Source organism: Platichthys flesus, chromosome 23 (assembly GCF_949316205.1).
Source record: "Platichthys flesus chromosome 23, fPlaFle2.1, whole genome shotgun sequence".
Lineage (NCBI taxonomy): Eukaryota > Metazoa > Chordata > Actinopteri > Pleuronectiformes > Pleuronectidae > Platichthys > Platichthys flesus.
The window spans coordinates 7,765,117-7,792,416 of NC_084967.1; the positions used below are offsets into that span (position 1 = coordinate 7,765,117).

At 44.0% G+C, this 27,300-nt stretch overlaps 2 protein-coding genes across 4 annotated transcripts; one reads left to right on the forward strand and one right to left on the reverse strand.

Annotated features, from left to right (window-relative positions):
- Nucleotides 1-251: 251 nt before the first annotated feature.
- Nucleotides 252-21,084, forward strand: LOC133948731 (ubiquitin carboxyl-terminal hydrolase 15-like). 3 transcript variants are annotated; one of them, XM_062382693.1, is made up of 22 exons: nucleotides 252-346; nucleotides 1,015-1,142; nucleotides 1,475-1,605; nucleotides 3,477-3,603; nucleotides 4,170-4,315; nucleotides 5,323-5,384; nucleotides 5,863-5,952; nucleotides 10,907-11,054; nucleotides 11,275-11,448; nucleotides 11,841-11,999; nucleotides 12,555-12,779; nucleotides 12,870-12,953; nucleotides 13,255-13,349; nucleotides 13,697-13,885; nucleotides 13,996-14,114; nucleotides 14,315-14,596; nucleotides 14,860-14,930; nucleotides 15,438-15,553; nucleotides 15,668-15,817; nucleotides 16,500-16,603; nucleotides 17,007-17,095; nucleotides 17,426-21,084. In XM_062382693.1, exons 1-22 carry the CDS (start codon nucleotides 258-260, stop codon nucleotides 17,786-17,788), a joined length of 3,141 nt encoding a protein of 1,046 aa, XP_062238677.1. In that variant the 5' UTR covers nucleotides 252-257; the 3' UTR covers nucleotides 17,789-21,084. The 3 variants fall into 3 exon arrangements, with proteins under 3 accessions (XP_062238677.1, XP_062238678.1, XP_062238679.1); XM_062382694.1 differs by lacking the exon at nucleotides 5,863-5,952; XM_062382695.1 differs by lacking the exon at nucleotides 5,863-5,952 and having other exon boundaries at nucleotides 10,952-11,054.
- A 3,106-nt stretch (nucleotides 21,085-24,190) lies between these two features.
- On the reverse strand, nucleotides 24,191-26,877 carry LOC133948616 (aldo-keto reductase family 1 member D1-like). Its single transcript, XM_062382469.1, has 9 exons — nucleotides 26,668-26,877; nucleotides 26,419-26,586; nucleotides 26,207-26,323; nucleotides 26,007-26,084; nucleotides 25,465-25,587; nucleotides 24,985-25,094; nucleotides 24,711-24,876; nucleotides 24,547-24,629; nucleotides 24,191-24,463 (listed from the first exon to the last, which is right to left on the reverse strand). Exons 1-9 carry the CDS (start codon nucleotides 26,764-26,766, stop codon nucleotides 24,421-24,423), a joined length of 987 nt encoding a protein of 328 aa, XP_062238453.1. The 5' UTR covers nucleotides 26,767-26,877; the 3' UTR covers nucleotides 24,191-24,420.
- Nucleotides 26,878-27,300: the final 423 nt, after the last annotated feature.

The window sequence follows — 27,300 nt, forward strand, 5'->3', positions numbered from 1 at the left end:
ATTCATACTCTTGTCATGTTTTGTGTATATATATATATATATATACAGTCAGTGTGTAGCTGGATCAGCATCACGGTGATGAGGCACTTTTGGAGCATTTCTCCAGAAAAATAACTTTCACCGCTGGGTGTCGTCACACTGATCCTGCGCCGAAGGCGATTGCGCTGATTGGCTGCGGCGGTGATGACGTCATTCCCTACGTGCCACAGTGACGCCCCGCTCTTACCCAGCATGCAGCGGGCGATGTCCGAGGAAAGATGGCGGAAGGAGGAGCGGCGGATCTGGACACCCAGAGAGGAGAGGTCGCGGCGCTGCTGAAAACACAGCTGAGGAAGGGGGACACTTGGTGAGGCCCGGCCTGAAAGCCTTACAGAGACGCAGCGGAGCCGTCGGCCTCCTCCGCCGAGGCTGTCAGCGCCATGACGGAGGAGGAAGCCGCGGTGACGATCCGTGTTGACAGTTAGCCGCGAGCTAGCTAACGGGATCTTGTCAGCTTCATGTGTGTCCGTACGGCGGGCTAGCGGCGTTGGGCTACCGCTAGCTGCTCGACTGCCAATGAAGAACCACAGCTTATCTTTTAAATGTAGTGTTTTAGCGACTGGTTTGAGCTTTACCAACCACCGCTTCACTTTTGCCTGGTGACACCCCTTCGGTAGTGCTACACATCGGTTATCAGCTCTTGTTAGCAGGCTAGTGTGGAGCTAGCCTGCTAGACCACCGGAGCTCCAAGCTGTTTCCCCGTCAGCGGGTTCATCTGTCGCCTTCGGCAGGGCGGAGTCGGGGAGAACAGACACCTGTCAAAACCATAGAGCCAGCGAAACAGGCATGCAGCGACCTGAACGCAACTCCGGCGTCCACAGCGCTGCTGTTACTATCTATCTGATTAGTGACACAGGCAGATTTACCTGTTGTCACTATATACATGCATACTAATCAAACGTGACTCTTGATGTGTGTCCGTTAACAACCTTGCTCTATCTGAACTGATGTATTCCTGCCTGCCCCTCCCTGCAGGTACCTGGTGGACAGTCACTGGTTTAAACAGTGGAAGAGATATGTGGGGTTTGACAGCTGGGACAAATACCAGATGGGTGACCAGAATGTCTACCCTGGCCCGGTTGATAACGCTGGTCTTCTCAGAGGTAAGACCCCTGATGATCCACCTCTTTACTGAATTAACCTTATTGCATTTATTGCTGAATAGTCTGTGGCGCCTACATTACTCTGTGGCCCCTCGGACAGTCTGGCTTAATCATTCTGGAAGTGGCAACAAAGAGTTCAGAGGAAAAGGGGGATGAGAACAACATTGTTTGTGAATGCTTTTCAGATTTGGGGTAGGGGGCGTTCATAGAAAGCTCTCCAGCTCCTTTGTCTTCTTTTGTGTTTTGTGAGACAGTCATCGCAGGGTCAGTAGCGTAAGGGAGAAGTTATTGTAGTCTCACTGAATGTGCCTTTCTTCCTTCCCTCCATCTAGATGGGGACGTGCTCGCCATCAGGGAACACCTCATCGACGAGCTGGACTACATCCTGGTCCCCACAGAGGGCTGGAACAAGCTCGTCAGTTGGTACGCGCTGACCGACGGGCAGGAGCCAATCGCACGCAAGGTAAAGGTTCAATCATTCGCTCAGGAGTATGAATGGATTTTGAGGGAAAGAGTGTGTGCTAGGCGAGCAACGTGATGCAAGCAAAGGTGGTTTTCTCTGATCCATTATCAGAAGAGGATTGTGGTTAGTAGTTGGTTGTGTTGAGTCTGGATTATCCCTGGAAGGGATAATCTGGAGTGTGTGTGTCTGTACAGAAAAATCTAACAAATTTGAGTTCTGAATCAGGAAAATGATGTGTAACAGCAGAGTTATAATTCTTTATAATTGGATGGATGCAGCTCCACTGCTGCTCATTATACATTATATTTAGTTTGTGTAACACCATTAGAGAATTGATAGGTTGGTGGATTCATCAGTTTGATGTACAAAGATCCACTGGAACATGAAAAAGATAATATTGATCTAGTGGATATTTACTTAGGATCTCAGTTTTTCAATCATGTCTCTTTTCAACTGCAGGTATTAATTATCGTTTTAATTATAACTTTGGTTCACATTCCACTTTAAGGCTGTACTATGGTTAGTTCAGTCAGTGGAATACTTCATGATGGCGGCCACAGCTCAACTGAACCCACGGTATCAAATCCCTGCCTCAAATCTCACTAGTCATGGCATCATGGCCGCGAGAAGAGGTTCCTCTCCCCCCTCCATCTCTATCATTCTCTCTCACCCCCCCCCCCCCCTGCCTTCCACTGACCCTCCTCTTTTGCCATGTATGTAGTGGGACATATCGGGTGGCCGCCGGGTTTCTATTTTCAGGCAACGTTCTGGATGACTGAAAAGCTACATGGAGCGATCTGCAGGACACAACATGCAGGAGGTCCATTATTAGTCTTTCTTTCTTTTTCTAAGCTATTTGATTCTTTTGTGGGGTTTTCATCCTGAGATGCGGGGATCACACGTTTAAAAAAGGATGTAGGAGGATTTTGGTTAAATGTTTGGTCCTATGTTTCCTTCCACTGTCCTGTGTCCTGGTGTGATTGCCAGCACCGGGGAATTGTTACTGCGCGTCCTTGTTTTTTGAAGTCGAGGAATGACGGCTGAGGTCACACTGAGGGAAGCTTGCGAGTTCAGTGCGACAGGCATAACCAGTAAGGGAGGAGTGGGTGGGCTGAATGGTTCTGGCTCGGCTCTTATTTGAAAAATTGTTGTCAAGAGTTTGGCGATGAGTTGAGCTTTTAGCTCCGAGCTAAAAACACATGGGTGTTGTGCTAAGGGATAGGATGGGCCCACCGGGGGCATCGGGGCTTCTGTAGCGTAGGGGAGGGGAGGGGAGGGGCTGGGGGAGAATATGAGCTGCGAGTGTGTGTGCAAGACTACTGCAGTTCTCAGGGACATTTGTTAGGTGGTTACCGTGTGCGAGAGTGTGTGTCAGAGGGGCTCAGTGGTGAAATAAATAGGCTGGGACCCCTCAGCTGTTTCCACGAGGTGCTGCTAATTTAGGCACTTCAGTCTGAGTGTGCTCCTATCAGGAGACCAGAGGAGTGGCAACCAGGGCAGCAAACCCTGCTTTGTTAACCACAAGAAAAAGGCAGTGCAAAGAATCCACAGCTTACCTATTTAATTCCAATGTTTAACATAGAAATCAAGTAGAATAACTTATAAGCGCTGCATCTGACGTGCTGGTAAAGTTGGAAGCTTACGACTCCTGTTGATATTCTCTGCTTGGTTACTAGCTGTCAAGCAAGATACTACTTTATGTCTGCTCAAGAGCAGAAAATACCTTGAATACTCTTTAGAGTTACTTGTATAGAACGCTTTCCTGTCACTAAACACATTGACACCAGTATAAATGCAGTATACTGTACATTTAATCATTGACTCAACGAGGTGATTTCAATAGTTAATAATACCCCATTTATTTCCTCCAGGTGGTCGAGCAGGGTATGTTTGTGAAGCACTGCAAGGTGGAGGTGTACCTGACGGAGCTGAAGCTCTGTGAAGACAGCAACATGGACAATGTGATCACCAGACGCTTCAGTAAAGCTGACACAATAGGTAGGTCCGAGTCACTGTTTCTGTATCTATCTTTAAACTTACATGGTCGTAGTTCATATTCAGCCTTCTTTATTTACCAGGTTTTCGACACACATACTGATTAAAGGACACTGTGAAAGATACATGACTTCACTAAAATATATTCACGCTGAATATCTTGCTTTTAAAACATTTCTTAAAACATTAAGTAACAGTGACTGTCATGATTTTGTTCATGGAATACAGAGGATTTGTAAACTCTGAACATACGCAGTCAGTTATTTATTTATCTTAACTACTAATATCCCTTCATATGATCCATAAGTCAAATACAAGATTGCTTAAAAAGTCCTGATTTCAGTGCATTTATTTTTTTCATTTCATCAACCATCTCAATTCATGCTCCAAACGTTCTGCAATTCTTGATTCAAACATGTCTATATATGAATTTACTGATTACTTCCTTATGTGCGGTGGAACGGTTTCTACATCTTTTCACTTCCCATTTTCTAAGTAAGTGTTGGTAATCCCCTACCTATTTCTGTTTTAAACCAAACTCATTTTTTCTTTTTCACACTTTGCTGCAGATGTGATCGAGAAGGAGATGAGGAAGCTGTTCAGCATTCCTGATGAGCAGGAGACCAGGCTGTGGAACAGGTACATGAGCAACACGTTCGAGCCTCTCAATAAACCTGACAGCACCATCCAGGATGCTGGCCTCTACCAAGGACAGGTAGGAATAACCAATCATGGCTTGTGATCAAACATTTTTGATAAAATTGACTCAGAGGTCTCCAAATATAACTTGCTTTGTAAACGGTTAGTATTCCTGAGTTCAGTGAAAGCTCTTTTTTCCTCATTTGTCTTCTACCAATTACTCTTTTTTGGACACAGCAGAGTGGAGATTAAATAATTACGTATTTTTCTACTTAGCTTGAATCAGTATCGGACAGGTAATTATGACCAGCAGAGGACACAATGACTAATCAAAGTACAATGTTCAGGCTCTCAAAAACATATTTGAACATCGAGTCAAAGACCTGCACTCAGTTTCACAAGCTACTACGAAATCTAATGTCTCCAAAATTTCTCTCCTTGGTAAATGAAAAGCCTAAATTTTAATTTATTTAGAAGAAACTGTCCTGTAAGGAGATGGCTACAGTGTCAAAAAACTGTCCATGCGAGGTACACAACCTCTCTTCGTAAGCTGCTTTAATTTAACATGTATGTCTTGGCATCCACCTAGCAGTTGACTCTTAACACAGATTTATTTAGACACTTGGCAACAGTGAGGCAAAAGGCCGTCCCGCTTACCAGCATCAGTTTCCTGAGGATCGCTAAGTCTTAGACAAATCCTCACCAAGGGAAACGACAGATAAGATCCCTGTCTTTGTCCCATTTGAAACAGCCACTGACACTTTAGCTGCAGCTGAAACAGGTTGTTATCCATTAATCTCTATCCTCCAAAAATCCAGCTCTGCATTTAAAATAAAGGTGTGATATATGCATTTAACCCATTAACAGACAGGATAAAAATGCATTCTGAGGGTTTTCTGAAGAGCGGACCGATGCCAACGATGATAAAACCTTTAATTGCTCAGACTCTGAAGCAATTAAAGGCATGAAATAAACTTAACCTAAAGGGATAGTTCATTCAGAATTCTTTCAATTTTTGGGTATTCTTTTGAAACACGGTGGAAACACGCTGAAATCCCCCCTCTTCTTTTCCGTCACCCACAGGTTCTTGTAATAGAGCAGAAGAGCGAGGATGGCTCTTGGCCCCGAGGCTCCACGGCCCCCAAGTAAGTGAATCGACACAAAACATCACTTGGCTTATATTTCTCTGTTGACAGAAGGAAGTTATCTAAGGAGTGGAATGCAATTTCCACTCTGTATACAAACACGACAGTAAGCAGTTAATTTTAGAATTGCTTTGGAATTTTTCAGTTTTGGTCGGTATGAAGGGATAAAATGTAACTTGATGTCACACAGCACCAGAATTCCTTTTCTTGGAAATTGTATTTTATCGCCTTTGCTTTGGAAATTGCCAAACCCGTTGTCAAGTTTCCATGCTCTGTCACTACAGCACCTCATCATCTTCCAAAAAATCCCTCCTCTCTATGACTTCTTCTTTTGCTTTACGTTTTGTTGCTGACATATCCCTAAATTTATTTATTTGATCTCATCTCAGTTTAATTTAATGGACACTCACACACCTTTCTACGAAAGGCTCCTTATTTTCTCTACTCTAACTCATGATCTATTCTTTATCTTTTGAAGGTCATCTGGTGCTTCCAATCTCTCTGCTTTGCCAAAGATCTCGCCTTCATCTCTCACAAACAATCATAACAGCACCTTCAACAGCAGGAAGTAAGGCTCAGTAGTGGGCTTGAATAGCTTGAATAGCTGAGGGGTGGGCGTGGATGTTGACAGCCAGAGATGGAGCCTTTAGATGTAGCTCAGCGCTGGCTTCCAAAGTGAAAGCGGGCTGAAGAAAGTCTGTTAAGTCTGTGAAATTTAATGGATTAAGTTTGATTGATGCAAGCTGTGTCTCAGCTCAATTCACATTCCACAAACCAGTCAAGCAGTTTACATTATCCCATGGTAAACTGTGTCTTAGTTTGTTTTCTACAGGTCTATCTCTGGCTGTGGTCTGGGGCTTAAAACTCTCCTGATGATGCAGTTTCAGCTGATAGCAGGGCGGGGGGCCGGGCTAACATGGGATTGATCTCGTTGGAATTTTTCGTCAGTGACAGCAGCGCTCTCTATAAATGGCCCACTGGTGCCTCTGGGTGCCTCAGTCAGCGTTTAATTGTGTTTAGTTCTTAGATTGCATTTGGTTTTCTTTGTGACTGATTGATAGCTATGGCTCGGGCTGCATGATTATGGTTGATGTGGAAATTATTTTACCCATTAATCTGGGCCACAAGGTCTGTTCTATCTTAGTCTCATAAAAGAGTTGATCACAACATGTCAGCAATTTGTTTAGCGATGCAATCAATCAACAAGTCGTAGAAAGACAAAATGCTTATACTGCTTGTTCCCTGATTCAAAACCTGGGTAAATCCAAAAAACACAAACAACTTAATCAAACTTAATTGTTTTCAAGCTTTAAGGCTTTGATTTACCTCAGTTTGATGAATTTTCCTATTGTGCTTAGTCTTAAATTTGTCTAAAAATGGCCTCTATGTGGTACTTGTCCTTCATCTCCTTTTTCGACTAGAATCAGAGTCACTTAAGTCCTAAGGGGGAAAAGACACATCTCCTTACGCCCTAGCCACACTTGTGGCGTGTGTGCGTTGTGCAATGTCTTGCTTTTCATTTCGCCCACGTTATCCGGTTCAAGTAGCCTGTGTGAGACTCACTAATCACTGTCAGTGACCGTGATTGTTACATATTTACATGACTGGAAGATACACAGCTTCATTCCCTAGAGTCCTGGAAATTAGTTAAGTACATAGGCTGACTTTTATTTGAATGAGATATAATAGTTATACTAGAAACCTCACCTACCAGCTCTGCAGCAGACACGCTCAATGTGTGGACAACCAACACCTGGGAGATGCCACAGATCAGCCACACAGCCATTACTCATCTGAATTAGGCCAGTTTGGCGAAGCAGCCACAATGCAGGAAACAACAGAGCTGTTAAGCATACAAATTGACCTGTTTCACTGTGTCATTCTACTGTTGCAGTAGATGTTCCTGTGTACTCTCACTGCTACCTGAAACAGCAGTCGAACACCAACGCAGCCCCTTATGTTGTTTTATTGCAGTGCTGCTGTATCTTATTGTGCACATAATTTCAGTACAAATATAATGAAACCGTAATAGAGGACCTTTTCCATCATCTTTTGACCTATTTGTTATCTTTAATACCAAAATTCTCCTCATGAAAGTAAGCCACTGATTAACGAATGTGTTTTCATGATCAGACTGTCCTCCGGTCAGATTTTGTTTCTTCATTTTAAAAGACGATACCGTACCTGTTCTTAACCTGTCTGTGTGGAATGGGCTGTTTGTTTGGCTTGGGGTTTTGTTGTTAAACGCTGTCTTGTGTGTGAGAATCATTCTGGTATTTAACCACTCCTTGCATTAAGGAATCACAGAATCAATGCAATGTATGTCTGAGACAGGATTTGCCTGGTTATAAAGGGCACTCTCACAAGCAGCAGATTCTTATTGACAGGTACACAGACTAAAGAGTGAAGAGAGATGAGTTAGTTTGTGAGAGTGAACTGCATTGCATTACACAACTGCAGGTGAAACTATGAGCTCTAACTTTCTGCCTGGACAGTAAGAACTTTATGGACGATAGAACAAGCAAGCGATAGTACATTAGCGGAAGCGAGCACAAGGCAAGTAGCTTTCCACACAGAGCAAAACACCAAATTCTGTCTAGTTAGTATGAGAAGTGGAAAACATTTTCCAGCTCATTATGAAACTGTGGCGGCCAAATTAGAAAAAATGCCGTGTCACCACAGTCCTCAGAATTAATGGGAAAATCAGTGCTTTCAAGAATATCTAAAATGAATCAGACAAATAAAGCACAGTCTTCTTCAGCATTTAATAATCATTCATGCTTGAACATGCAGCCCTATTGTGAGCCTTCATTTTCAGATGATTCATGGTTCTTAATCATCTTTACACATGAGGCAGAGGTGACAGGAGTGTTACAACACAAGTCTTGTTTTTTTTTTTGCTCCGCCAAAATGAATCACAGCTCAGTTTCTATTCAGCTTTCAGCTTTCAGTTTCTGTTTTCTGAAAACGTAACTGTAACCCGATTTCCTCCAAAGCAATTGGGCCCAAGAGGATTTGTCAGCCCTCTGCTAGAGAGCACTGCTGAACTGTGGGCGGAGCGTTCGTGTTGCTCTGCTGTCCAGGAGACTGTTACTGTCCCCTCCTTCCACCTACTGTGTGTGAGATTTACTGCATGCTGGAGTGTGTCTTTCTATGCGTGTGTGCGTCTTATATATAGACACTCTGCACTGCATTTTTCAATACTGTTGGAATTCATAAATAGCGACAACAGGCTCGCCACCCAAAAAAATCAATATTGATAAAGAAGGAAGGTGCTGAAGGTGAAGCGAGCCCGCCCTTCCTTTACTTTAAAGAACAGTTATTTTTCAGTATTGGCTTGTAGCTTGGTAACGTGGTGTCACATTGTCATTTCTCTGCTTTATATTGTTTGATAGCAGCGTCACAGTTTCCTGTCGGTGGAATGCTTTGAGTGGCTGACTTGGGGGAAATTGGATTTTTAGTCAAAGCAGCTCTTCTGTCCCTGATTCACTGTAGTGCCAGTGCTGTCGTTGTCTCTAAATTATGCATGGAGTCTGTTTTATTTTTTTCATTTGAAGTGTTCCCACATTACATAACACTTCTCCATTTGATTTGTGCGGTCAGTTTAGCCTCTGTAGCGACGCTCAGCAGCAGTAGCAGTGTCACCATCTTGTGAGGTGGTGTCCCTAGATTCTGGCATCGAGCCCCCAGCTCTCTCTCTCTCTCTCTCTCTCTCTGTGTGTCCATGTATCTCTTGGTCTCTTTCCCTCTCCCCTGAACTCATTGCGATGCACATGTTCTGCAGTCTCTAAGTGACCTTCAGAATACATTTCATCTGATCCTGCTTCCCCTCATTGCTTGCCTCCACACCCAGTGATGAAACCACCCCTCTCTCTGGATCTTTTATTTATTTAAACCCTCCTTTTAAAAAGATCTCATACAGACACCCATGGCATATTAACAAGGAGGAAAGAGGGGAAGGTCTGTGTGTGTGTTTTTCGATGTGATAAAACTCTCATATCGTGCATTTAAACAGCAGGAGAGGGGAAATAAGATCAGGTAATGTGTGTGTTGAGACGAGCTGCAAATTAATGTGTAGCCGAGTGTAAGAAAAGGGGATAAATGTTGTGTCGACATTAGTGAACATGTTAATGAATGTTAGAGAGAGGGGTAGAGAGATACTAAGATAGAGTCAAGCCTGTGAATACTGCAGCCTCAGCTGGATGCAGTGGATCAGCTGCCCCCTCCATCCCCTCATTTCTCTTCTGTCAGCCTCTCCCCCTTGTACTGTCCGCCCCTCCCCCTATATTCTCCCTCCCTCTCTCTCTCTGTGCACCTCTAGCTTCGGTAGCGGTAGTCTTGAGCATCCTTGTTGCTGCTGATGCTGCTATAAATATCTGCTGGTAGCTGTAGCGCAGCATAGAGCAGCAGGCAGGCCATAGGGAGGAGCAGGAGACCAGAGGACAGGACGGGACAGGACATCCGAGGCAGAGAGGATAACAAGATGACAGGCGGTAGAGGCCGAAAAAGACGAAGGGGGGAGGAGAGAAGAGGGATGATGCTTAGTTAGCTCTGAGAAAGAGAGAGTGTGTGTTTGTGTGTTTATGTGCATTGTCTTTTGGTTGTTGGCCCGTGCTGGACTCGAAAGTCAAACTCAGGCCTAAACCTGATCTGGACTGTATTGCATCTTAAGCATCTTAATCTATTGAAGCTGCTGCACTAGATTGAGCTGAGTTATCTTCAGGAATCAACAGTGGAAGACTGGAGCTGGACTTTCCCTTCCCGGGCCCCTCAAACCCCAGGATTTGTATGCGTCGGACCAGAACCAAACCTAACCTGGGCTGCTGGTCGGCTAGTTTTGTGCGGACATGTGGGCCGGCATGGGCCGGGGTGGTGCTGAGATGTCATGCTCCTGTGTTGCTGGTGGTGCCTGAGACCGGAGGCGGTGGAGCTGGAGAGCAGAAGGGTGGACCACCGCGTGTTGAACTGCGAGGCCACCGCTTCCACCGCCATCACAGCTGTTTCCCTTGACCAGTGGGAGTCTGAAACTACCAATACTGACTTGCAGCCACCCCAGAGGTCTGCTGAGTGCTGCAGTTGGGGAGGCCCAGCTTTATGTTCTAACTGATTGTTAAGGGAGCCTGAGAAAATATTTGTGTGGGGTTATAGGTTTTACTTGTGGATAGTTGAGTCTTCATCATTTTTCACCGACTTATTACCAACTTTTTTTTTTTAAGAATTATTTTTTGGCATTTTTATGCTTTATTGATAGTGTAGAGAGACAGAGTTGAAATGGGGCAGAGAGGGGAGTGACATGCAGAGAACGACCGCGGGCTGGAATCGAACCCGGGTCTGCTGCTGGCCTAGGCCCATGGGGGGGGACGCCCTACCAACTGAGCTAAGGGCGCCCCCTGACTTATTACCAACTTAACATAGAAAGTAGAATGTAGTATAATATATCTGTGTAGAATAGATGTTCATGACCAACATTCACCCATCCGTATATAACTGTCTGTTTGTGCATTTGTATGTTTATTGCACAGTGTGAAGAACTCGAGCTATAGTCTGCCTTCCTACCACCCCTACAGTAACAGCTATGACTACTCAGACCAGAGCAGGCAGAGTGATCGCTCGGGCCTCTGTGGACTCTCCAACCTGGGAAACACCTGTTTCATGAACTCTGCTGTGCAGGTAACACGCTGGCCTCCAGGGGGCTCTACACATTTCTAAGAAGAAAGTTGTTAGAATTCTAACTCTTCAAAGGGTCATTCAGTGATCTTTGGACTCAAATGTACCCAATTGAGATGGGTTCATGCTAGTAGTCAGTGACAGCATGGTGGTTTGATCCCATGCAGAGCCTTAGTTCACCCTCTTCTGATTATTGTCCTGTCATGCTTCTGCTCCTCCTTAGTGTTTAAGCAATATCCCTCCACTGACGGAGTTCTTCCTCAAAGACAAGTACACAGAAGAGCTAAACGAGGACAACCCGCTGGGAATGAAAGGGGAGATCGCCAGGGCCTACTCTGAGCTTATCAAGCAGCTGTGGTCGGGCAAATACAGCTATGTCACCCCGAGGCCTTTCAAGGTGACTACATGGAGAAAAAAACATGAGTATCTTTGAGTATTTCATAATGTTAAGTTCAATAACAATAACACAATATTATTACTTTATTCAGGAAATTAGTTGTAAAATAGAGTAGCTGTTATCTTTTAAATATCTGCAAAAGGATGCCTTTGCATAAGTAATAGAAAGAAACAAAAACATGAGTAGGAAACCATACCATTATTTAAATAACCATAATAGATTAACCAGAACATAATCCTCCAGACAAACAAAAGTAGGAATTGTGTTCAATTTTTGGAAATAGAGTTATTTAATCTTATGGTTGTCTAATATTGTCAAATCCTCTGAACTTTTCATTCTTCCTTCTGTTTTTGTTATTTTTATCAATCTGTCTACATGTTGTTATCCTCCAGACCCAGGTGGGCCGCTTCGCCCCCCAGTTCTCAGGCTACCAGCAGCAGGACTCCCACGAGCTGTTGGCCTTTCTCTTGGACGGCCTTCACGAGGACTTGAACCGCATCAGGAAGAAGCCCTACATCCAGCTCAAGGACGCCAACGGCAGACCCGATAAGGTCATGATCAGGACTTTTGGAAAAATACCCCGCAAAAATGTGTTAAACCATCTCCAGATCTGAAAGTGCTGTGAATTTGTCAGTCCCTGTAAAAGATATGAATAAAAATGTAGTCATGTTTTTGCATCTGCGCCAGCAACACCCGGTGGCCAGATGTATTATACCTTCCGGTATTCCTTTAGTCCCGTTTTCGTGAACACGTAATCTCGTGATTTTGTTGGTCAAGGTCACGGTGACCTCACAAAGTACATTTTTATCTTGTGAATGGGATACAAATTCAGAAACGCCCTGAGGGAATTCTTTCACATTTGGCACAAACATTCACTTGAACTTGGCTTTAATTTGGTAACGAGTGGTCAAAGGTGAAGTTCACAATGGTCTCACAAAGACGGTTTATGGTTTTCGTGAACATGATATATCTTAAGATAAGCTTGAGGGAATGTCTTAAAATTTGGTACAAACATTCACATTGATTCTTCAAGCATTCAGTTTGTTTATGGTTTTCCAGTTTTGAGGTCTCTTGCAAAAGCAGGTTTGTTGTGCACTCTCTTCCAGGTCGTGGCGGAAGAAGCATGGGAGAACCACATCAAGCGAAACAACTCCATCATCGTGGATATCTTCCACGGCCTTTTCAAGTCAACTCTGGTGTGTCCTGTCTGCTCCAAAGTGTCTGTGACCTTCGATCCTTTCTGCTACTTGACCCTGCCCCTTCCCATGAAGAAGGAGCGGACGCTGGAGGTCTATCTAGTCAGACTGGACGCTCTGGCCAAACCCACACAAGTAAAATGCAAACACACGTCAGCGTTATATCATAACATTATGGTCTCATGTGAAGACAGTGGAAGTAAAGCCCCTGTGTTTCTGTTTCAGTACAAGCTGACTGTGCCGAAGGTGGGTTACATCTCTGATCTGTGTACCTCCCTCTCCAGCCTGTCTGGGGTTCCTGCTGAGAAGGTAAATCATCACTGTCAGCTCAGCTCAGCTCTTGTCCTGTATTAGCCATCACATTATAATACTGAACATCTGCTTGGACAGCCCAATCCAAAACAGTCCTTTCCCTTTTAAACTGACCCCAGCAGTGAGTGGAGAAAGTGTTGGATCTATTTCCTTTAAAATTAATGACAAGAAGTGAAGCTGGATTAAAATATTTATACAGGTATAATCAATAATCTAAGGGCTAGGTTCATATTCCAGTTTGGTTTCTGACTTTTTCTTTCTTCACTCATTGTATTTCTATATGTCTCTAATCCTCCAGATGATTGTAACTGACATCTACAACCACCGTTTCCACCGTATCTTTGCAACCAACGAGAACCTCAGCAGCATCATGGAGAGAGACGATATCTACGTGTGAGTGTTGAGCATGGCTGACAGGAAAACTCTTTCATCAAAGTTTGACAACAGCATTATTTACATTCAGATTACAAACAGAGTCCAAAAAGAAACACTCAACCCAAGAATAAACAGGTCAAACATCATATATACTAAATTTAAATAATTCTGGCTCATCAATCAGCTTCAGTTTTTAGTAATTCTTAGTAATATACAAAAGATGTGACTGAAGAAAATAAAAGTCCACCTGTTTAAATGGCTTTATTTTCCAAAAATACAAATAATGTAGAAACAGGTTTCAACATTCACATCTGCAGCTGACTTCTCCAGTGGGACTTCAATACAGACCTCACATGTGTTTGCAGGTTTGAGGTTGCGGTGAACAGGGTGGAGGACACAGATCACGTAGTGATCCCGGTGCACCTGAGGGAGAAGTACAAACAGTCGGGCTACAACCACACCAGCACGCCGCTGTTCGGACAGCCCTTCCTCATCGCTGTACCCAGAACCCTCAGTGAAGACAAACTCTACAACATGCTGCTCCTGCGCCTCTGGTAGGTCCACGAACTAGACACATTCCAACGCTTGTGAGTTTTGATGATGCCCACAAAACATTATTGTGAGAAAGTTGCTGTAAATAAAAATGTAAACATTCTTTTTGCAGCCGGTTTGTGCGACCTGCTGCAGAGGAGGATGAGGAGGATTGTGAAGAGACACAGCCGCCCAAACAACACACTGTCAATGGTAACGCCACTAATGGACTCCTGGAGGAAGGGTCACCAAGTAAGTGCTTTTTGTGTTGAGCAAATGTCTCAATGGTGATGGCTCTTTGCTTCACATTTGCTTCCAGTTTGTCAGAGTGGCTTTATATGGAGTTCTACTTTGGTGAACTTTGACCTGCGATATTCGCTTTGCATTTGTGTGTGTGTGGGACCTTCCCTTAATTTTATTGGCTTGATTTAATGTGCTGTGTTGTCCTGCAGGCGAGATGGAGACTGACGAGCAAGACGAGGAGTCCAGCCAGGATCAGGAGCTGCCTTCCGAGAACGACAACAGCCAATCGGAGGACTCCGTGGGAGGGGACAACGAACTGGAGAACGGCGTCGTCGCCCCGCAGAACTCCACCAAAGGCCAGCAGACGGCCGAGCACAACAGAAAGAGACTTTTTACATTCCAGTTCAATAACATGGGCAAAACAGACTTTTCACTCGTCAAGGAGGACACCAGGCAGATCCGCTTCGACGAGGGACACCTCAGACTCAGCGGTACGAAATGGGGATAAGCAAATGATATAACCAAAATATGACCAATTTAGAATTCAAGCATGGTACTGGTTCATTCAGTACCCAGGGGCTGTAAACATATTTCAAAAATGATTGTATACATTTGCCAATTTATTCACAAGAGTAATTTCCTAAACACCAGAGTTAATTATCCTACAGTCAGATCCCAAACTGTGGTAATAAAGAGTGTAGAGTCGATTTCAACAGTCACTCATCTGATTTGTCATGTCTTCACCTTTTTACAGACCGCTCTTATCTCTCTTTGGACTGGGAACCGGAGATGAAGAAAAAGTACTTTGACGAGACCGTTGTCGAGGTAAAACCAATATCAGACACGGTCATCTTGTATTACAGCATTAGTGCATCAGAGGAGCTGAATCACTTTATAGCACCAAGACTGTTAGTGTTGAGGAAAAGCAGTCTGCTGTCACGTAATGACATATGGCAGCCCGACCCAGACAGGAGCGACAGGGAGTCGTGGTGACGAGCTTGAGCGTCTTGTTGTGAAAAGGTCAGACGTATGATGTCCACTGCAGCTACTGCTTCCTTAAGAAAAGCTTTCATTGTCAAAGACACACTACACAAGTTTATAGACAACATAAAGTGTGTAAAACAGTTTTAATTAGAAATAAGTGGTAATTTATAGGCCTTCGTTTTTAAATCAGGAATTATATAATACTAATATAAGGCCTCTCTGTGCTGAGGTGTCATCAGTTTTTACTCCTTTTCTGTAGAAGGATATCATCTCTGTCCAAAGACACAATGCTGATATAAGTAGTTTCCTGACAGTTCTGTTTGTGTGTGTGTGTGTGACTGCGGGCAGGACTTTGACAAGCACAAGAGCATGGAGTACAAGCCCCAGAAGAAGGCGTTCTTCAAGCTGAAGGACTGCATTGAGTTGTTCACCACAAAAGAAAAACTGGGAGCAGAGGACCCGTGGTGAGGAACACACGCCACACTTTCAAAAAAACAAGTTACAAGCATGTGGCAGCACCAGCATCCTGTGGACTTCCCCATCATGACGCGTTTCCTAAACCGTGTCCTCTTTCGCAGGTACTGTCCAAACTGTAAGCAGCACCAACAGGCAACTAAGAAGCTGGACCTGTGGTCTCTGCCGCCAGTGCTGGTGGTCCATCTGAAACGCTTCTCCTACAGCCGCTACATGAGGGACAAACTGGACTCCCTTGTTGAGTTTCCACTGAGGTACACACACACACACACATACACAAACAAACATACTCTTTCATCCCCATTTCTGTTTGTGGCCAAGCCTTACTCAAGGCCGAATTATAGTCGGGTTGCATGCACGCACGCATGCACGCAAGACACGCAACACGCCCCTTTCGTGCCCTCTGCGGGCTTGCGTGCGTCCGCCAATTTTTCTAACTACACGAAAAAGCGATGCGGGCCTCACGCAGCCTGCAAGGCTTGTGATTGGTCTGCTTACTGCATCCCGTCCGGAGTCTAGTTTCCGGTTTCATGCCCCACAATACGCGGAAATCACGGAAGATTTAGAAGAGCGAATATGGAACAAATAGAAGAGCACTCCTGCATAAGAGATCCGAAAGTATGACCACTTGTATAACCCGTCACTGACTGGCCGATTTGTCCGCCAGAAATAGGCTATGAGGAGCCCGAGTGGCGATGTAAATAAACAGTCGACGAAGAAGACGTCTCTTCTTTGTGTGTTTTGTCTTCGCCTAGTGTTCTGGCGGTGAATTGCGTTGCAACGCGCGCAGCACGTTAGAGAAGTATAAACCTAAACGAGTCCGTCGATGCAGCTGCGTGGCCTTCCGCGGTTGCAGTCGCAGGACTATAATTCAGCCTTAAGGCTCTGGACCAAGTCGTGCGTAAAATTGACAACTTTTCTGCGTTCTTCCTTTAGAGATCTGGACATGTCTGAGTTCCTGATCAACCCCAACTCTGGGCCGTGTCGCTACGACCTCATTGCTGTGTCCAACCACTATGGCGGAATGGGAGGAGGCCACTGTAAGATTCAAAAACACAATTCCTCACAGAGTCACTGAAATACCTTCTTCCAAGTTTTCTCACAGTGTGTCTCACAGATGTGTTACTCCAAGCACTAACTCATAGTGCAGCAAACGTTTTTGGGTGACAAAGGAGCTGCAGTATTTTGCTGTATTATAAACTGTTTTACCGGCTTTGTTTATTAGAGTTTTGCACGTCATATATATACATATATATTTAAGTTAACTTAACCCTGGTTGTGTTAATGAAAACACACTGTCCCTGAATGGAGTTTTGAAATGATCAGCACTTTATAACACAATAAACCAGTGTTAGTACATAAAAGTGCAGTAATGAAGAGGAAAACCTGTTTGACAGTTTTGTACTGTGTTTAATATTGTATTCTTTTCTTGGTCCTTCTCAGACACCGCTTACGGGAAGAACAAAGACGACGGAAAGTGGTACAACTTTGATGACAGCAGCGCGTCTCCTGCCAACGATGATCAAATAGTGGTGAGGGTCCCCGTTTTGTAAAGCCAGGCAACCGTCCCACTGTGCATTCATCAAAACCCATTCACTGGAAACAAACCAGAACATTTCATTTCATCAAAGTATTGTACTTCTAAGGCTGTGACGAATTGGGATGAATTATTAAAAAAACACAATCAGGAAAAAATGCAATATTCTCGGGGAAAAAAAAACTTGAATCAAGTTTAATTTGAATTAATAGTTTTGAGGTGTTTAAAACTGGAACTCAATTTGAATACAGCCACAGTCTTTCTATTTTTCATTTTGTGCATTATCTGCAGTATAGCTGAGTTGTTTTTGTGTGTGTGTTTCTAGTCCAAAGCAGGCTACGTGCTGTTCTACCAGCGGCAGGACACGGTGAAAGGCACCGGCTACTTCCCTCTGGACCGCGAGGAGGAGAACGAGGAGGAGGAAGAGGAGGGAGAGGAGGAGAACGAGAATGAAAATGAGGACGAGGAGAGAAGGGAAAAGAAGACAGCCTCCTCCACTCAGGCCTCCTCGTCCGCCACTGCCGCCAGTGCTCAGAATGACGAGGAGGACCTGAACGAGAACCGGCGCAGGAAGAATGACAACGAGCAGCAGGAGGAGGATGAGGAGGAGGAGGAGGAGGAGGAAGACGAGGAGGAAGACGAGGAGGAACAGACGCCCACTCGAGATGTCGCCATGAAAGCCAACTGATGTGGATGCAGAAGATGCGGATTAATGGAGAGAGAATCTGGGATCTTTCTATCCAAAGCCATATGGACAGCACAGCATGGCAGCGGGCGCCACCAGTCCCACCCAGCGGCTCGGACTCGGCCGCTCCACAGGCGGAGCCACTGCGGCGAAGACGCCTTTTTAGGTCAGGGAGCTGCCGCGGTACACAAATCTACTAACTACGAAATCAGGGCCCTCCTCTGTGGTTTTATCACGGTGTGTGTGTGTGTGTGTTTGCGTGTGTGTGTGTGTGTGTGTCGCCACGTCCATTCGTTTAGGATTTGCTTACTGAACGACACCAGGGATTGATTTTTTATTATTATTATTTAATTTTTTTCGAGGCTTCACAGTACGTTAGTGTAGCACTTTGAATCTTCCTCTGCTTCTTGTGTTCTGTTCTAATTTTATATATTTTTGAGAGAAATGCATTGTTGGCATATCATTTTTAGTATCATTCAGATATGTTGTAAATATTTTAAACACTGAAACGTTTTTGAACTTGCACAATCACCAACCATCCACCTTGGTTTTTTTTTTTTTTATGTATTATTGCCACGCACACTGCAGATGATTAACAGTGAAGTTGTCTCTTCAAGGTCTCCTCACATAAAATGCTTAGGAAGCTCCTTTAGTGATTCAGTGGTGAGACACGTCTGCAGTGGAGACTTAAAGGTCCAGTGTGTAAGATTTAGGTGAAAGGGATCTATTGGTAGAAATTTAATATATATAATCCTAGTGATATTTTCACTAGTGTACCTCATCTAAATTTAACCAAATGTTGTTTTCTTTACCCTAGAATGAGCCCTTTATGTTTAAATACTTTATATTTACACCGTGAGCAAGTCCACTCTACGGAGGCTGCCATGCTGTTTACAGTTGCCCAGACTGGACAAACTAAACACTTTTGAGTTTCATGACAACTGAAGGCTACCACACGTTCTCTTTCATGTTTGGAACTGGAGGGGGAGGTGAGTAGTACTCAGCTGCAACATGCAACTGCACCACTAGATGTCACTAAACTACACACTGAACCTTTAACATAGAGAAGTGAGGTGTGGTTTTAAAGTGTCACACAGCCAAACTGTCCGAGCTTTGTGCTACTGCTGCTGCTTCTATGATCACGCTGTTTTAGTATTTAGTAAACTGGCACCAAACTTAGTGATTTAAGGTCCTGCTTCTGCTGTCTCTCAATCTTGGCTCCTCCGATAATGTATTTCTGAAATCATAGAAATACAGAAGGATCAGTATATTGTCCAGCTAGCTTTGCAGAATAACCAAACAGCTTGCCTGGTGTTCAATTTTTTGTCTTAATGACCTCGGCAAATGCAACAGAGACCCTGTTCAGGTATTGACATCTATCCTGAGTCAGCGCTAAGTTCTGAGCTAAACGCACACAAAAGCTGATCAATGAGACCACACTTGGGAGGTGGTCACATTATTTTTGCTGTGTGAACGTAAATGCGTCCTGGGCCTCCTACTCAGCTGACGTCCTCTAACATACTTCAGCGCTACGGTTTCACAATGAATCGAAAGTATTGTAACCATAAATTGACTAGTTTGTCGTCACAGACACACAGAAGAATATCAACTCAACACAGAACACAAGGATTTCTATTTCCTTTTTTTTTTTTAACTGAAGGAAATCTATCTTCTTAGTCGATTTGTGCAGAGCTCTTTGATTCATTCATCCCCTCCTGACTTCGCTCACATCTATCAACTCGTACTGAACTCAAATCTGGTCTCCACAAATTCAAAAAACAAATATTTATTTGCATACAGAGGAGGTACATGGAATCCAATCACAGGAAATCCATTCAGGATAGATTTTATGCCATAGACAAACTAAGAGCTTACTACTTGTGATGATCAAAAGCTGTCAGGACAGTTGTTAATACCAGGTCTGAACGGGCCTAATACTTGTCTGGTTAGCTGGCAGACACAAATCGTCACCTCTGCCCCTGTAACTGTAGGTGGTGTTTAATGCTTTACCGGGGCTCTGCACTCTTTTAACTGCTTCATATTGGAGGCGCTGTGAGATTGGGAACATGGGTGATATCGCCGACATCAGATGCATCATCTCTTGTTTGGATCACCTCGGCCTTAACTCTTGATCTCAGACCAGTCGCCTTTTCTCTGCACTTCACTGTCACACCGTCTCCATTACACCGCATACACCCACGCTTCAGTACGAATGTCCACATTTGCATGTTGTATCGCAGCCACGACATCTCAGTTATTCTTTTTTACACCCACAAGAGGGCCAGAATGTATGCTGAATGGAATGAACACTGACCAGATGTATGTGGTTGATGCCTTTTGATTCTTTTTGGGCCAGGTCTGTTTTTTTTGTTTTTTTGTTTTTCTTTGATTTCATGGCTCCCTCTCTTGGTTAGGTTGAATGGGATGGTAGTGGAGTTCCTCACCCTTGATACTTGCTGTATGAATTCATGGGTACTGCTGAATGTGTCCCCTTCCAGAAAGGTGGGGAGAAGACAAATGCTTCTGTGTGGGCCTGAGCTTTGAGGGTGGGTGAGGGAGAGCGGACACAATCTGAGAGCGGCGGGGGTGAGTCTGCCCGAAAGACCAATCAGCTTATTCGGGATCATGATACAGTGAAAACGTTTTGTGGCAGATTGTCGCAGGATATTCCTCCATCGATGTAACCCTATTCTCCATGGTGGAGTGTTTGTTTTCTTTTTCTACCTGTTCTTTCCATTGTAAACAGCATTAGCGTACCTGTACGCCTCAGAATATTACCTGTGTACCATGCCTTTACCAGCGTCTCCGCGCTTCGCCGCCACGCCGCTGCCTTGCCTTTCGGGGCGACTCACCCCCTGTCCTGACTGAGTGAGATGTGATTGCTACTATAGGCTTATACAATACTGTACATAAGAGTTCACTCTGTGAGTGCACATTTGATAAAGTTTATTTATTTATATGTAAGCATTTAATAATAAACAGACAATATATTTAAAACCTTGGCAAGAAGTGAAGTGTCGGGTGGGCGGGGGAAATGTGGCTTCAGTCCTCACGAACACGCCAGTTTGCAAAATCTTGCCTGCGCTCTCGTCAGGGAGGGAATATTTTTAAGAAAAAAAGGATGCGTCTGTTGTTTTGGGAATTTTTTGTAAAACAATTAAGATAAAATAATCAAGACATCCTTGCATGATGACATAATGAGGGTTTCCAGGTTTGGCTGCACTTGAGTTCACTTGGGTTTACATTTGAAATGTGCATGTGTATTTATACACAATCTTCAATAAAGTTGTGTAAAGCTTCTTGTGCCTTCTGTGGTGTGTATGTGCTGTGTGTCATTGTTCACAAATAATAGAGGATACACATGTTGTCTCCTCAACTCATGGTTAACATAAAGGGAAATCTCTGAATTATATCCAAACTGGATGATCAGTGTCAAAGCTGTTGTGTAGTTTGTTTTCAACATCAGGAGAGGCAGCCCTCATTTCACTGGTAAAACTATAAATAATAAAGAATTAAAAGCTTTTAATCATCTCAACTATATACATGTTTTATTTTTCAGGAATGTAAATTCATTTTGTTGTTTGAGCTCATCTTCCCCACCCTGTCCCACGGAAACAGGCATTCAATTTTTTATTTGTACAGCACAAAAACACACCATGTATTTACTCAGGACACTTCAGTTAATAAGGTGGATAAACCGAACAGCTCCAACTATGAGACTCCATTTTATCAGGGAGAAGCCTGAACGGGGAAGTGGTCTCACGGTGAGTGGTTGGCTTAAAGGGGAGAGAATTGATGAGTCAATATGTGACGCTAAGTATTCATGTCATTGTCATTCTCACGGCTCAATTATTTCATTTTACTCTGGGTGCTGAAGGTATAAGAGATGTTCCATCTGAGATCATGCTGAAGAGGGGCAGGTCCTGTACTGTACCATCGCTGCCCCCTCGGCTAAATCTACCTCAACAGATTTGCATTATATTGGCCCCCGTGAGAACCAATCAGATTTCAGATGAGGTCAAATCAGAGAAAAGAAGCAATCCAGAAGACAGAGATTCCACCTGAGTCTTCTACATTAAAGATGATGGTTTCACAGTTTTCTTTTACCTCCCCGGAGAGTCTCTGGTTTATCTTTTGTTGCTTTAAGACATAATACAATCTTGTAGTGGACTTTGGATTACGCCATTGGCCTTTCTGTGAGGCCCTGTTTATGAGTTCAGTAAACTCTGAAACAACAGGGTTTTGAACACAATTCTTTACCTCCTGTCCCAACCCAGGGTTATTTTCACCTTCTGCAGAGTATAGGGATCGGTTGCTGGGTGCATGGTTGTCTGGAAACTTCATTTTCTTTTGATTCCTCAATCACTGGAGGTTTCTGGTTCTCTTCCAGAGTGAAGGATCCAGTGCATGGTGCTCCTGAAACTCCTCCTTGAGTGAGAGCTGAGCATTGAGTTTAGTTGTTAGCTCCTCCACCTTTCTCTGCATAAACATTTCCTTTTTTAGCAGCCTCTTCTAGCAGGAGTCTTGTCTGCTTCTCCATCTTTTGACGGAGAGCTTCCTGCTCAGCCATGAAGTTTTGCATCAAAAGCTTGTCCTCTGCACGAGACTTAATTTCTTTCTCAAGTTCCCGCCTAAGCTCGTCGACCTCCTGTCTCGCTGTGAGGATTTGATCTTCATACCTTTTGCTGATCTCTTGGTGTGAAGCTCTCAGCCGATCCAGTTCTTCTTGGAGAACCTGGTTTTTCTCCTTCCTATCCTGTAGCGCTATGGTGAACTTATGATCGCTGATCATATGAGCCACCTTCAACTCCTCGTAATCGTTGTGGAGTTCTTTCTTCTTCTTCTGCTTGATGGTGCTGTTGACTTGAGACGCAATACTGGTCGTGCTGAGGGTTTCAGGTTTGCTGTACTTCCGCAACCTCTCAAGGTCTTGTCTAGTTTGTTTTTCCCTGTTGATATACATTTCTTTCAGGGATTTCTGTCTTTCCAGCTTTTGGCTGTTCACAAGCAGCTCCTGTTGAAGCTGGATTCTCCAGTTTCGTTCCATTTGAGTGTTGGCCCTCTCCCTACCCAGCGGGTCTGTCCGATCTCTATTTTCCTGGCAAGATATCCTCCACTCCATCCGGTCATATTCATCTCTACGACTAACTCGCCCAGTGGTTCCAATGAAATTAGCCATCTTGGTAGAGCTTTCTTTAGCCGGGGGAATCAGGTTAAATCAGGGGTAGTAATCTTGCTGTTTGTCATTGAGAAAACGTTGTGCGCCTGCGGTTTGTCTCTTCTGCTTTTTCTCTCTCAGCGGTGTACCACAACCTAAAAGCTAGAAATGTTTTTAGCAATGTGCTAACCAAGTGCACTGACACCATCTACTGTGTTGGTGCACCCTAGAGGTTGGTTCGTTGCCTTTGTCTGCTTTGATCTTGAGTCTTCTTTAATATTTTTTCCTTCAGTGAAATTCACCATACTGTGATTCCTAGGCAAACATCAAAGTTACAGGGTTCGTACGGTCATGGAAACTTGGAAGAGTCATGGCATTTTAAAATGTTTTTACCCAGGCCTGGAAAAGTCATGGAAAAAAAGAATCTCCCAAAAGTTTTGGAAAAGTCGTGGATAATTAGTTAAATTCATATTTTCATGTCGTTCATTTTAGGGATGGGCATAATTAATCGACAATGATTAATTGATCATTAAGAATTTACATAACGTAACATTACGTAAATTACATTATTCTTCATCGATGAAAACTATTGCATGTTCACTATGTGGCGGGAGGTCGGAATATCCGAGTTGCTCGCTCAGCTTCATGTCCGCACACGGACCCTCAGTCCACGCGGAGGGGAACCCAGACAGACCTGGGTCTGGGTGAGGGGTTCCGGGAGTGAGGGCGTGACAACAACCGGACTAAGAGGTTGAGAACCGTCCAATCCAGCTAGCTCTCAGCGGCTAGCTGCTGCTTTCATCGGGGATTACCCCCAAAAAATGTCAACGTCTAAAAGATCCAATTTGATCTAAAAATGTCTCTTTGGGAACTGACCTAAATTCAACAGACAGTCCACAGTTGTTGAAGTAACGCTTTTGAGTAAATGGAAATTGTGAAACTCTGATATCTGCTGCTAAGGGGTATGTCTGTCTCTTTCTCCCCTTTCACTTGTCGCTGTAGTGATATTATACAGCATGTTGTTCTCCAATTACAAAGCATTACTGTTTTAGAAAGTACAATCCATGTCCACAACCTACAGGCACATGATCCTTTCATGCAAAAACCATAAAGGTTCAGAATCATGTCATCTTCACTAGCATCTGTAGCAATGTGCACATCAGTATAACGGCCCCTCGGTGCTACTCGCAGCTTCTGGATTTGGAATCCAAACTTGAGAATCTCGAGGTCATAGTACTAACGAACACTTTGCTTAAAAATCTTTTTAATGGGCAGGTTTTACACAGTAACAAAGATGGGTGGCGGGTAACAGGTGTTACTCTACACACTGAGGCAGAACACAGAATGGAGATTTACCAAATACATTTGTAATAGTACAGTGTATAGAAATAGGTGGACAGTTACAAAAAGAGATACAACATGAGACGAGAGAGAAAATCCCCCCTGATGAACTGAACCAGCTTGAAATCGGTGGTGTCTAGTATTCATCATGGAACGGATACTCTGGATGATCTGCCCACCTGTTGAGTAAATAGAGAGAAACGTTCAGTATGCGTTTACCAGAGGAGCAGGGCGTTTCGCACGCGGTGTGCATCACACTCACATGAGGAGCTCCACGAAACGGATATCCTTGTTCAACCCCTCAATCGCCTTCATCTCCGCCTCCGTCAGAGAGAAGTCAAATATCTGCAGAGTTTCAAAAGACATCGATCACACATCGGTTCGTGTTTTCTTCCCTGATATTTCGAGGTGCATGTTCAAGCAAACCTGGAAGTTCTCCTTGATGCGAGCGGCGTTGAAGCTCTTCGGGATGACCACCACTCCTCTCTGCGCGTTGAATCTCAGGGCCACCTGGGCTGTGGTCTTGTTGTACTTTTTGGCAACCGATACCAGCAGCTCATCTTCCAACAGCGGCGGGCATTTAAGGTTCACCCTGTCGGAAAGACTGGTATTTTACTATGACACAGCAAATAGCTTATCTATAGATGTGTGCCACCTTTAATTGCAGGGACATTACTCTGTGAGCATTCATCTTCCATACCAGGATGAATCTCTGGATGTCCCCAAGGGGCTGTATCCCACAATGACAATATCCTTCTCACGGCAGTATTCAAGCAACTTTGGCTGAGTGAAATAGGGATGGCATTCAACCTATGTTTAGAAAAACACATATTGATTGTTAGTTCCTATAGAGAAATTGGGAGTCTATGCAGGCCATGTAGTACAAATTCGTTGGCTGCGTAGACCATGAAGGCACAACTGAAATGAGATGGTCTGGTCTAACAAGAATTCCAGTGATTTGCCTGATACTTAAATCTAAAAGTGTGACCATTGGACATATTTCGCTGGCCGCAATCTGTCGTCAAACACAGCCTGACCCTGAATTGCGACACTTTTTTTTTATTTGCTTGGTGCCTTTTACTGTCAGCACGTTCTCTTCCAGCTGTTACCCCACAACGTGAGTGTCTTTGTATCATTCGCCTTATTTGCAGGATACAGGCGCATCGTTACCGTGCCTTACCTGGTTCGAGACTGGTTTGTGCTTCAGCCCAGGTTTGTTCATTATCAGCTCCAGCTGTCGCTTGTTATAGTTGGATACTCCAAGAGATTTCACAAGCCCGGCGTCTTTGCAAGCCTCCAAAGCCTGACAGAGGTAAAAAAAAAGAGGGTACAGCCAGACAGCAACAAGTTCAACTTTGGACCAACTGTGTGTTTGAAAGGCACATAACACAGGCGGCTGTCAAAGTATGGTTCCTGACCCGAGCCTATGTTTATGACAAAATGTCAATTTTTTGCATTTAGCATTGTCTGTAGAAAATCAAGTAGACTGATTAAAGCTGATCTTTATAGTCAAATAACAAATAATCAATGTTTAGATTTTAGTGGGGTGAGAGAGAGAGAGAATGTGACTAGAAAGACCTCATGAATATGCAAATTTCTGAACTGTGGGTTTGACAAGAGTTTTCAAACTCAGTTTTGAACATTGATCAAACACGGTGCAGCAATATGTGAAGGTCAGTGGTTCGTTTTATTCTTGAATAGCAAGTAGAGGGCGACTCTCACCTCCCATGTTGCACAGAGGTCAGTCTCATGATAGATATATTTCCCACTGTCATCTTTGGGGTAGAATGTCTCCCCTGGCTTCAGAAAATAAAAGTAATTTTGTAAAAATGACTGAGGTGAAATATCTTTGGCAGTAATGCAATGTTTACAAAAGACAAGCCATGTTTTTCGTCCACAGGTACAGAGGAACTTATTTTTACCTTGAAGGCAGTCGGCATTTCCACTATATAGAGGTCAACATAGTCCAGCTGTAACGTCTTCAATGTTCGCTCAAGTGCAGGTCGCACTAATTCAGGAGGATGGAATGTGTTCCACAACTGCATGAGACAAAACAAAAGCTGTAACATGTTACAGAAAGGTTAGCGTTCACCGCCGTGTAGCCAGTAAGCCGTAACTTCAAAGACAAACAAACCTTCCCACAGTAGAAGATGTCTTCTCTCTTCACGGTTCCATCTGCAATTTTGTCCCTTATCGCTTGTCCCACCTCATGTTCGTTGAAATAGACCAAAGCCCCATCGAAGTGCCGGTACCCGATGTCAATGGCCACTTTAACGGATTCATATGCAGTTCCTTTAGGCGTCTGTCAGGAGATTGTCAAATTCAGTGAAATATAGTCTGCATGAGCAATGGGTAATCTGGGTAAATGTACAATGTGTCTTACCGTGCGAGGGTCTCCATATGTCCCCAGTCCCATCAAGGGTATGCTGTTCCCATCACTTAGAGGAACGGAGTGGCTCTCAGCTGTGAGGTTCATTCTCATCAAAGTGTGACTCTTGGAGCCGTCACAGCCGCACGCGTCCTGGTCTAGAGCTCAGGGTTGAGTACGTCAGTCACAGCGATAAGATTATTCCTGTTCTGCTGCACTTTGACACTGTTGTGGCTCCTGAGATAACATTAGAAAGACTCCTCCCAGGGCTGCAGGGCTGGACTGTGACAGCCCCTCGACAAAATGTACGTTGAGGCTACAATTGAGGTAATGTTTACAAATGATGTGAGTTGAGTTAATATTGATAGATGTTGTTCAGGGCAAGTCAATATAAGGTTGTGAGTGTATTTAACCTAACGGTTGCCAACTCCAGGACAGCATCCCCTATAACCCTATATTTAAGGTCTATATTCATGGTCAAGAGGCTCATAGTAACCAGTTGTGTGAAATAAACAACTGCACAGCTGTGGTATTTAATGGTCCCATGTTTGAGATTTAGAGGAAAGGGATCTATTGGCAGAAATAATCCTAGTGAAGTTTTCACTCGTGTATTTCATCTGAATTGTACAAATTGTAGTTTTCTTTACC

Bases quoted from the DNA above. Each gene is read 5' to 3' on its own strand.
- LOC133948731 (XM_062382693.1), top strand. From the start codon at position 258: ATGGCGGAAGGAGGAGCGGCGGATCTGGACACCCAGAGAGGAGAGGTC. The intron at 11,449-11,840 runs GTGACTACATGG...GTTATCCTCCAG, and splicing joins TCACCCCGAGGCCTTTCAAG to ACCCAGGTGGGCCGCTTCGC. The intron at 12,954-13,254 runs GTAAATCATCAC...CTAATCCTCCAG, and splicing joins CTGGGGTTCCTGCTGAGAAG to ATGATTGTAACTGACATCTA.
- LOC133948616 (XM_062382469.1), bottom strand. From the start codon at position 26,766: ATGAGAATGAACCTCACAGCTGAGAGCCACTCCGTTCCTCTAAGTGAT. The intron at 26,324-26,418 runs GTTTGTTTGTCT...TGTCTCATGCAG, and splicing joins ACATCTTCTACTGTGGGAAG to TTGTGGAACACATTCCATCC. The intron at 24,630-24,710 runs GTTTGCTTGAAC...GAAACTCTGCAG, and splicing joins GCATCAAGGAGAACTTCCAG to ATATTTGACTTCTCTCTGAC.